The following is an 11673-nucleotide window of genomic DNA, read 5'->3' on the forward strand; positions in this document are numbered from 1 at the left end:
CACGTGCTGAGGTCCCGCTAGAGATGAACCACATATTTCAGTGTTTAGTCAAAGTGCTGGAGAAGATTCAGGTTTCTTGCTTAATTTTGGGGCTGATCCTTCCCCCCAGCTGGGAGGCAGCAGCAGTAGCTCAGCCCCAAAACTCCAGCACCTGGCTCCAGGGCTGCTCATCCTTAGAGCTCCTCTCCTCCTGATAAAATAACAAAATCAAGGGCTTTATCCCAGCACAACACACATTTCCCAAAAATACAGGATGACCACACATGGCTGTGGCAACTCTCAGGGGACGTGGCCAGCTCCAGACAGGCATTTTTGGCACCAGCTGCGGGCGATGTGGCCTTGGGGCTGACTGCTCTGACATTTGTTTGCTTTTCAGTGGGGCATGACATACAGAGAGATCAAACGGGAAATGAGCCGGAAAAGGCTGGGATTGGGAAACGCTGGTGTTTGCCTGCGCCGCTGCAGCGGGAGCTGCCTAAGGTACCAGTTCAGGAGCAGCCGCATCCCATCCCCAGCGAGCGTTTTTTCCCCCAGGCCCTTCATTACCCACAAAAAGGGCTCTCCTGCCTTCAGCATGCAGATAAAGTCCAGGTTTCTTGAAAATAGGTTGTAAAAATAATTTATAGACCAAATCTTCACATGTGCTTATGCTGGGGGGAGAAGGGAAGGACCAGCGGATGAGCTGGTGGGGCTTCGTGGCACGTCCCTCCTTGCCAGACACTTTCTCAGGGTCTTTTGGGAACAGCAGAGCTGCTTGTGGGATGTTTCTATTCTTGTGACTAAGGTTTTGTAACTAAAAGAATAAAAATCCAAATTGCAAGTTTTTGTTGGGCTTATTTATGTAAAACTGTCGGCTGAACCACGTTCTTCTTGCACGGTTTATAGCTGTCTGACTTGGATGGAGGTGGATGGGGAGCTGTGCGTATCAGAAACCCAGCAGTTTCCAGCCTAGAGCTTGGTTTTTAAACTCATACATATTTTAAAGAAAAAAATACTGTCAAAATGGAAAAATATATATATATTTCATAGAAAAATGAGTTTCCATGCTGCCTCGGCTGACGACAGCATCCTGCTTTGGTTATACAACGATGGATTTAAGCATTGGAAGCAAAAATACAACTCCATGGTCTAGCTAACAAAAAAAATAAAATATGTATGTTAAATAGAGGACATGGCTCCTTAAAGCAGCACTCTTCGGCAGTGTTACCGCAGGTCTCACTGGCCAAGCCACAGCGATCGCCTGTCCTTTTGTTGGATGCAGTAACAACGGGAAGACATGGGATTTTTCAGGGTTTTGCCACAAGCTGCGGTGCCTCCTGGGGACATCTTCATCTTAAAAATGCTCCTGATCGACCCCAGCACTGCCAGCCGGGAGTCGATGGAGAAGTCTTGTGTGGACACAGATAAATCAGTGGTTTAATGGCATTGATTTCAAGGGAGAGTTGCTAAATCCATGCAGCTGGTGTGGGAAGACAACGGGGGAGCAGGAAGGAGCCCGGGGCATCCCTGCAACAGCTCCCACAGCTTGTGAAACTCAGACCAACTTCCATCACTCCTCCAGGGTGCGGGGAAAAGCTTCTCGGAAATTAAAAAAAAAATATATCTTTTTACTATTAGAAATGACCAAAACTGTTACAACAAAGTTCTGAGCCCAGGGGGTCCCTGCTCTGCCTCTGCAAACCCTAATCAGCAATAACGAGGTAACTGTGAGTGGCACCAAAGGACCCTGCGAGGAGGCACAAGGTGTACACCAAGTCTAATCCTTCACCCTTGCTGGAAACAGAGGCAGCTTTTTATGTTCCCCCTTACTTTGAGATTTTCAGTGGGTGATGCAGGGATCCCATCACCCAGGGCAGCTCCACCAAACACTATAACCAGCATAGGTGAGGATGCAACCCCCTATGTGACTCCAGAAAAGCAATAGCCTGGCTTGTTCCAGTGGATGTGCAGCAATTAAAGCAGAGATCCAGGACGAACAAGATGACTCCAGCATGTTTGCCATAAAGCACAGCAGAAGTAATTTAGGTGGGGTTAATTTTGCTCCAGGACATGGCCAGAGGCACAGGGACTGAGGCTGTGACATCCTCCGATAAGGATTAAGAGACTGGAGCAGTGAGGCTGAAGGCTCAAGCACTGCAAGGACCAACAGGAGCATCCCAGCAAGCCAGGAGTGTTTACAATGATGAGAGCCACGAGTGGAGCCTGAGAGGGGTGGCACAGCATGGCATGACCCCATCCTGCATCCCACTGTCCCTCTGCACCTCTTACTCTCACCGCCACAAACTGCCCCCGGATTCACTGGATTTGCTATGTCCCTCCTGCTTTCCATCACCTGCCACATCGCTTGGCTCATATCAGCCCCCAACAGAGCAGGCACCGGCCACGGGGGGCTCTTGGGCAAGAGGAGAGCTCAGCAGCAGTGTGGTCCCATGGGGACCAGGACCCTGGGTGCTGCCCCATGTTCGCTAGGTCTCCCCCTCCCCAGCTACCCAAATCCCTGGGATGGAGGGCTCGGCCGTGGTCCTCTTGCCAGGACCTGGCTGTCATGCCACCAGCCTCCACGGCAGAACAAACAGATAAATAACTGCGCTGGAAACAATAGCCCCTGGAAGGCACGAACCACCCAACATCTGCAAATGATCAGATCCGCTGGTTCTTTGGGATTTCTGCAAGACTTGTTTCTATCTTCGCTATTCCAGCTCATGGTTCCTTGTGCCTCATGGTGATATTCTCCTGCACCACACAGCTAAGCCAGTGCCATCCAGATGCCGAGACATCTCCACAATGATTTGCAAATGTGCATGGGAGATGGGAAGAGATCACACATGCTAAGAGGTCTGGAACTCCAAGTGATAACAAAGGACTAAGAACAGGAGCTAATTGCTCTAGCTTGCAGTCCATAGAACAAGACAAGGTAAACGTTAATAGGAGTAAAAGCCAATTGATTCGGTTTGCATTATAACTCGACTGATTTAAATGGAGGTATTTCAATTGCAGAGCTTAATTTCTCATTTGCTGGGGTGCCTGTGCACCTCCCCGGGGGCAAACAGCTTTAATTAGAGCCCAGCACACTTCCAGGGCACTGACGCTCTCCTTGCTGAGGTTTCCCCTGCTGGCAAGGCAGCCACACGTGTGCCTCCTCAGAAATGTGCTACAGACCCTGTCTAAATATTTAACAGCAAATCTCTCCGGAAAGTCGGCTGGCTGGGGAAAGCAGGGCGCTGCGTGGGTCTGGAGAGATGCAGATGGTACATGTTGTGCTGGGTGAGTTGGAAATGTCTTGGGAAAGAGCATCCCAAGCGTGGCCGGGGATCAGTGCAAGCACCAGCACCTCGCTGCAGCACAGGTATCTTCACCGCGATGGATTTTCCTGAGTTTATGTCCCCCTCCCCACAAAATACAGACCCTCCCCACACATCAACCCTTCCCCGCTCTGCAGAAGTAATATCTCACAGGACTCTAGCACCCAGTGGAGCTGAGGGAGGAGGAAAGTGGAGGCAGAGCCACAGCCCTTCCCCGCCACCCCAAGCCCAGCTCACCCAAGTCCCGCCTGTCCCTCCTTGCCTTCTCCCCCCCACCTCCCCATTACTTTTGTCAATTCAGCTGCGCTGAAAATCCCTTTGGATGCTTGCTCTAGGAAAAAGCAATGCAGAGCTATTGCCAAGGATTTCACACATAGCAACCATTGAGGCAGCAAGTGTTGTGGCAACTGGATCAACACCCCAAGCATGCAACAGCCTTTCTGTCCTGGAAGGCTTTTCCCCCTTTTTCTTCCTCCCGCCTTTCAGGCAGATGTTAGCATTTAGTCACTTTAAGTATTTTTCATCACCAATCGACATACCCATGTCCAATGAGTCACCCCGTGCATGCACAGGGCTGTGGTTCAAGGATAACATGTCATCACAAGATGCCTGGGCTCACGCTTGACCCAGACCAAGCCAACAGACTCCTCCAGGGGGAAGTGGGGACCCCCATCCTGCCAGCACCCACAGAGGCAGGGGGACCCCAGGCTGCCCGGCCCCGTACCTTGGGGTCCATGCGGAGGAAGTTGTGTGGTCCCCGGCTGCTCAGCGTCGAACGCTTAAACGTCTTGCTGTGGTGAAAGTGATAGTAGTTTTCCAAGCTCCCGATCTGCAAAAAGAGAAGGGTTTTGTAAAAAAATAAAATAAAATGAGGTTTTCCTGTGGTGCCCCTCATTTCAGTGCTGGCAGCATCCCCTTTGTGCACCAATGCAGCTGTGCCCCACACCGCAATCCCTTGCTCATACAAAGCTCCCTGGCACAGCCAGGGTTCAGGGAAGGGATGTGGGATGCTGGCAGTAACCCCCGTGCCACCACCGTGGCAAACAGCGCTGGTGGCTGGATGCTGCACCAGCACAACAGAGCCCGGAAAACATTTTTATGAATTTTCACCCATTAAACGCATCTTTGCAAACTGCCTTCCATCAGCTTCCAAGCAGAAATAATGAGCTAAAAATGAGCTCAGCAGCTGTGGCGGAGCCGGGGGAGCTGTGCCTCATCATGCTGCCTTTCCCCACCCGACTCTCCAGCTTCGCCCCAGCAGCAAGAACAGCCCCGTAAAGAGAAGTGAATGCAATTCCTGCTAGCCCTGGGATGCTCCTGGGAAGGACAGGACAGCAGTGTGCTTAGCCTGGAGTCAGGGATGGCAGCAGGAGGAAACAAAAATAAAAAAAACCCACAACTCTCCAAGCAAACCAACCACCCCCTCCAAGGGATGTATAACACATGCCCCAGCCTAGAGCCCCTCTCCAGCAGTAAGTGCAGCCCAGGAGCAAAGGCGACTGGGAAAGGCAGCCCCACTGGCTCTCTCCAGCTCTGGAAGCCCCACGCTCCTCTTTTACAAGTTTTTGCCCTGTTTTTTTCTTGCACAGCGCTGAAACATCCCACATTTGCATCAATACACCATGCCAGCCACACCACCCTGCCAAGCCCCAGGGTGGCTGCACTGCTTCCAGCCCTCTCATCCCGGCAGCTGGAGATGCTGCAACTCCTCTTTTTCCATCCCAAAAACATGGATAAAGTCCTGGGGGTACACAAGGAGCCAGGCTATCTCAGTCAGGCACCACATGATGAGCATCCCACAGGGAGTCACAGCCGTAGGGATGGGAATGACCCAAAAGCTGCACTCACTGACACGCAGCTCCCAGGTCACACAATTTCACTACAAGCCGAGTCTCTTCTATAAATTCCCTTTTCCCTGAGGTTTGTTTTCTTTCCCAGGAAACCCTGTCCCATGGCCAGGAGCTGGATGCTGCAGGGAGCTAGCAGCAGTCCCTACACCTGGCTCCCAGGACCAGGGCTGAGCCACGCTACGAGCCCCCCTCTGCTACCCAAGAGCCGGGGTGACATCCCTGAGGCCAGACTGGGACTGTGGGGAGCAAACAGGTTTGTCCAAACCAGATACTGAGGCAGATGATGACAACTACTAACATCTTTATCACATTTAGTACCTTGAGATGTGCCACTACCTCTTACAAGCATTAAATATTTAATTAGCTTTGCTCTGCCTTTTATGCCATAATGTCGTTTCATTGACTTTACTGCTGTTAGTGTGATTTTCATAATTTGTTTCCACTCAAGTTCATTTAAAACTCCCCCCCTCCCTGCCTTTTTCTTTGCATTACAGCATAGCTAGGCATTTTCCTTTAACATCTACATGCAAAGTGGTTGATCATTGCAATATGCATTTGGCTTTTAAAATCCATTCCTCAAATCCACTTATACTTAGGAAGGGGAAGGAGGTTGCTCCAACTTCCCTATATTTTAGGGAAAACTTGTGCAATGCTACCCTGCTTCTTGCTCGCTCTGCCTGGAAATCCCAATCCGGCAGCCCGGGTGGTTCAGCTCTGCACCCCCGGCTCAGCCTGCAGTTTGCAGGTTTATAATAATGAGTTTATTCTCATGTCCGGTCCCTCCGGCACTCATCATAACAGGATCACACTCTGTAAACAAGCATCAGCTGAAGAAGCTGTTCCCCATCGGCATGGGCACGGGGCTTTTCAGAAATAAATACAAACTTACCATGCGATGCAAATCGGTAAGAGGATGGGGACGGTGATGACCCCATCCCAGGCTCTGGGGATATGTGGCCAGAGCAGCAGGAAAAGCACCCTGTGCCCCAGGTTCTTTATCCTCCTGGGACTTATGGAAGGAAAAAAAGTAAGAAAAACCTTCTCTTGTTGGGGCTAACTCAAAAGCCAGCCCTACTCGGGGCAGAGGTGGGACCCTGCGACCTCCAGAGGCCCCTTTCCACCTAAGGTATTCTAAGGAGAAAAATTTTAAAATGCCATATGATTTTTTAAAGGAAAAGCATTTGTTTTCCTCCTTGAGGTCAGTCAGCTCAGTGAGGGCTCTGCAATGCCACCCCTGGGGATGGGAGTACCAGAGACGCCCAGGAGAGCTGGGTTTTCTCTTGCATCCAGCACCAGCAAGACCACAACCCCACGGCCACAGTGATGGGGATGCCGGAGAACCCAGTGGAGCACCCAAGAGGCAAGTAGCAGGACTTTACCAAGGGCTGACTTTTCCTGGCCAGCTGAGCAATCACACCCCTCAGCCTCTGAGCAGCCAGTGGCTCGTGCTGAAAAGTCCCAGCTCCACCACAGAGGAGCTAGTCCAGGTTGCCACCAACTGCGGTTACAAAGCCCACCCACCGCAGCCCAGGAGACCATGCTGAGCAGCTCCAGACAAGCTTGTTCCCTCCCCAACTGCATTTACAAAGATCAACCTTGATTTTTCAGACATCTAACTTCTGCCAAGAATGTGCACAGGAGGTTCTCATTTCCACAAGAGTCAATTCTAATTTTCCCCAATTGATTCACAGTTTTGGGCTGAAGTTCCAGGAGAAATTTGAGATTTCAAGGCAATTTGAATATGTACCTCAACAAAAACGAGGAGGTTTTCTTCCCCCTCTCTAACTGAGGCAGAGGAAGCCCTGGCTGTGTTGCCCTGCTCAGCTGGGCTGCAGGTGGAGCAAGCCAGAAGCAACGTGAACACGTTTCGCACCCTGCAAAGCCATCCTCACTATGCTGAGGGTGTCGATGGCTCCACTTCCAGAAAATCATGTTTGCCAATGTCATCTGTCCAAATGGGGAAGAGCTTGAAGCTGAAGGAGCTATTTGTAGCCCCTGCGGTACTTGGGTGGTTAGGGGGAGATGGAGATGCACTGGAAAACGATGAGGCAAGTTGCAAGGGGAGAAATCCTATTTGGGTATAAAGAGAGTAATTCTTTGGGTAGGGTGGTCACACACAGACCTGTGGAGGTGGTGGGATCTCCATCCTTGGAGAGCTTCAAATCTCACCCAGCTGAGGCTCTGAGCAGCCTGATTTAGCCTCAGAGTTAACTGGGGGGTTGAACCAGCGATGCTTGCCAACAGGGATTACTCTATAAACACTGTTATTAACAGTATTAAGACTGCAAGAAGTGTGACCACCTCCCAATCCTGAATTTTCCATTTCCCTTTTCCCCCAAATCCTGGTACCACCTGTAAGCCCTCCACAGGTGGCACTGGGGCAGGGAGAGGCACCCAGGAGATGCTCCTGCAGCATCACCCAGCTCCCCCAATGCCAAAGACAGTGCCTGCCCTGCCTCATTAACAGCCATTAGTATTTTGAGCAGGTTCAGGATCACTTGCAGCTAGAGACATGGCAAAGGAGAGATTTTGGGGAGCCGGACGCTACAGAGGGCAGCACTAGAGCCAGTCAGAGCATTGCTGAGCCTGTTCCTTCGCTCCCCATCATAGCAAAGTCCTCCAGCATCTCACCCACACCACCCCATTCCTGCAAAGCACAGCTGCATCAGCACTGGTGCCCTCCAGGATGGAGCCAGTCAGGGAGGCCATGACTGCTCCCCTCCTGGGGACACCACCCGTACCCACTGGGGACGAGGGCTCCAGCCACTGAGCTCCTGCCTTTGGGAACATCATTCAATAATCACAGTGGGATTCAGCCCAGTAAGGACTGAGCCCAGGGCTGCGAGGGCACCATTCCTCCGGCATCCCTTGGAATCCAGGAAAGCTCCAATTCCAGCCCAAAATGAATCCTGTCTGCCTCCTGCACTGCAGGTGAGACTGCTGAGGAGGTGCAAGCCTTCCCAAAACTTAGTGTTGGACACCACACAGGGGAAAATTCGTGTAAATCCTGCTACTGGGATAGGAACAGACTCATCACCACCCCCAGGACAGTGGGGAAGGCACTGCCCAGGGCACCAGGACCACACAGCCCTCGGCCAGGGCCTGTCCCAGCTCGCCCCAGCTCAGCACAGCAAACAAAGACCAGCAGGGAGGAACAAGCAGGCGTCTGGGGGTGTAAAAGCTTTTCCTTTTGTTTAATTGTTTGCTTCACTTAAATAAAAGTTGACACAAATGATTCCCTTGGGGAAATGTCGCACTGCCATGACCCAGAAGGACTTAAGAGTGTCTTGGTGCATGGGTTGGGCACAGGAACACTTGGGGACAGCTTGGGTATGGGGCAGACACACAAGCTGCAAATCCCAGTGATGCTCTTCCCAGCCAGGAGCATGTCAACAGTCCCTGGAATTGCATCTTGGAGGAAAAGAAGTCACAAGCCACCAGTGCAGGGCTGAGCCTCCCTTGCACCCAGCCGAGCCACACCGTGACCCGTCCCCTCTCCTCCTCCCTCATCGTGTTGGACTCTAGCACTTGCCTCCACCCAAACATCTCCCCAGGGCAGGGTGACATGCCCTTGGCAGGGTTTTCCAACAGGTTTTGCACAGGATCAGGCCCCCTGGGAGGGCACATCTCACCAGGGACAGCGCTGTCCCTGGCAGCTCCACAAGCAGAGGATGCGGCAGGGGAAGCTGAGGGCACGCAGGCCCCCACGGGGCTCGGCACACCATGAACCCAGAGCACAATGCAGCAAACATCATCCACAAGTGCACACACACAGGGAAAGTGGTTCCTCAGAGTTTAGCCCTGGAAAAGCTCCTGTGGGAAAAGCCCAAGGGGCTCATGGGAGCTGGAGAGCTGAAGGCAGGGTGTTGAGAACAGCTGGGGAAGCCCCAGTGGTGCACGAGCTCCCAGTATCCGCGGGAAAGGCGGGAGCCAGGAACACCCTGATGCAACCACAGAAATATTTCCCTTGGTCTCCAGCCGGGCTGCCCCGGGAAAGGCCTGGCGGGGGGGGGGGGGGGCGGGGGGAAGGGATGGATGCTCCAGCGGGGCCACATTGTGCCCAAGGGCCACGGGGGACAAGCTCAGGAAAGCCAGGATGCCAGGAGGGAGCAGATGTAACAGTGGGGAAAGGACACAGCAAAACCCTGACCGAGGAGCTGACGTTAGGCTGATGCAAATCGGGAGAGTGGGAAGCTCAATCAAGATATTCTCTGGCTGAACAGGGATAAGCACTGAAAAGCCCTTTGGGTTGCACAACCACATTCGCCCAGCCCTGTGATAGAGGCATTTGAATAATGTGATTTTCTCCTTGGTGGGACAAGGGCCAAGCACAGCAGGTAGGAGACAGAGGGTGGGACACGAGGGGTTATCCCCCACAGGAGGTCACAGACACCAGTGCAGAAGCCAGTGTCCCTGATCAGCACCCACCCCCCCTGAAAATTTGCTTACGCAGCACCCCGTGACTTTAATTATACTTAAAAGCAGGGTTGTGATATAAAGCAAGGTTATAATTTATAGCCCAGGAGACACCTTGGGCAGGAAAGGAACCTGCAGTGCCGCCCAGGCGGAGCGGTGCGGAGCAGCCGGGTGGTGCGGGAGGCGAGAGCTGGAGGACACCAGCCCACACCTGGCTCTGCAGAGCGGGCGAAGTAATGGAGAGGAAAAGGAGCCGCCGGGACAAAAGTGGCCTTGGAGCCACCCACGTGCTGCGGGGGACTGAAAGCAAAAGTTCTTCGTGTTCCCAAAATCTCCGATAAAGCCGGGCCAGAGAGTCCAAAGTTTGTTAAATCCACAGATGGAACTTTCCGGGGTGGGAGGAACTTGTGCAACGCGCCGCCGGTGCGGGAGCGGGCTGCGGGCAGGGTACCCGCGGGGGGCGCCGCCGCATCGGCCCCGTCCCGGGCGCTCCGGGGCCCGGCTCCCGCTCCCGGGACCCCCGGCAGCTCCTCCGGAACCCCAGCGCCTCCCCGGTCCCGGGACTCCCGGCAGCTCCCCGGGACCCCGGCAGGCTCCTGCTCCCGGGAACCCCGGCGCCTCTCCGGTCCCAGGACCGCCGGCAGCGCCCCGGGATTCCATGCAGGCTCCTGCTCCCGGGACCCCCCCCGCCGCCTCCCCGCTCCCGGGACCCCCCGCAGCCCCCGCTCCCCAGCACCTGCCCGCCCCCGCCGCCCCTTACCTGCCCCAGGCTGATGTACCCGTAGGCAGCGGCGAGGCGGGCGGCCTCGGCGGGCCCCCCCCGCACCCGCACGGCCCAGTGGTTGGTGTAGACGGTGCGGGCGGGCTCGGCCGCGGCCCCGCGCCCCAGCGCCAGCGGCAGCGCCAGGGCCAGCAGGCAGAGGCGGGCGGGCGGCGGGGCGGCCGCGCTCCCCGGGCCGGGGCCGGCTGCGGCGGGCATGGTGCGCTCCGCGGTGCCGAGCTGGGCGGAGCGGGGAGCTGCGCCTTTTAAAGCGGCCCCGGAGCCCGGCGGGGGCGGGGGGATGCTCCGGGGGGGGGGGGGGGGGGGCGGGGGGGCTGGCGGAGGCGGCGGGGAGGGCCCGGCCGGGCGGCAGCGCCGGGAAAACGGGCGCCCGTAGGACGGGCAGGCTCCCGGGCAGTGCCCCGGCTCCGCTGCCGGCCGCCCGGCATCCCCCCGGCCCCAGCGCCGGCCCCCCTGCGCGCCGGTGCTGCTCCCCCGACCCCCCCCCCGCACACCCCTGCAGCCCCCTGCGTGCCTCGGCGCCGCTCCCCGCACAACTCCTTGCACGTCCCTGGGCAGCCCCACGGCCTCCCCCTGCATCCCCCCCCGGCCACCTCGTGTACCCCGCTGCATCCCTGCGGACAACCTCCTGTACCCCCCTGCATCCCCCCCTGCATCTTCTCGGACAACCTCCTGTCCCCCCGCCCCTCCCCGTGCATGCCGCCGTGCAGGTCCCCGGAAATCTCCCTGCATCTGCCTGCATCCCCCCTGCACATCCCGGTGCTGCTCCCCAGAACCCCCTCTGCATCCCCCTGCATGTCCCTGGACAACCCCTTGTACCCCCCTGAATCCTCCCATTGTGTCCTGCTGCTGCTCCCCGGACACCCCCCTGCAACCCCCCTGCATTGTCCTTTGTGCCCCTGCATCCCCCCGGGCATCCCCCCTGCATCCCCCTAGGCAGCCCCTCATGCATCCTCCCAGCTTGGCTCCCCAGGTAACCTCATGCACCCCCCATACAGACCCCCCACATGTCCTCTGCATCTCCTCAGCCCACCCTTCATGCATGCCCTGCCTCCACTCCCCAGGTAGCCCCCTGGACCCCCCTGGGCAGCCAACCTGATTCTACCCCTCCCCAGCCCTCTGCAACCTCCTGGCACTGACCCCTGGGCATCCTACCTGCTTCCCCTCCACATCCCTCCTGGCCTCCCCCCACCCCCATCCCTCTGCACTATCCCCCCCGGGCATTTCCCACTGCACCTCCCCCTAGCATCCAGCACTGTTCTCTATATCCCCTGGGCATCTCCCCAGCACAGCCCCCCCCCCCTCCCCCGCCCCCAGCCCCCTA

At 55.9% G+C, this 11673-nt stretch overlaps 1 protein-coding gene across 1 annotated transcript in view; it reads right to left on the reverse strand.

Annotated features, from left to right (window-relative positions):
- PCSK6 (proprotein convertase subtilisin/kexin type 6) overlaps nucleotides 1-10555 on the reverse strand; it is a 36324-nt gene extending 25769 nt beyond the window's left edge. The window contains 2 exon segments of the mRNA XM_056346938.1: nucleotides 4027-4131; nucleotides 10329-10555. Of these exon segments, the coding sequence (XP_056202913.1) occupies nucleotides 4027-4131; nucleotides 10329-10547 (324 nt within the window). The 5' untranslated portion in view covers nucleotides 10548-10555.
- Between the last annotated feature and the right edge of the window lie 1118 nt (nucleotides 10556-11673).

The sequence above is a fragment of the Falco biarmicus genome, chromosome 7, assembly GCF_023638135.1.
Source record: "Falco biarmicus isolate bFalBia1 chromosome 7, bFalBia1.pri, whole genome shotgun sequence".
Classification (NCBI taxonomy): domain Eukaryota; kingdom Metazoa; phylum Chordata; class Aves; order Falconiformes; family Falconidae; genus Falco; species Falco biarmicus.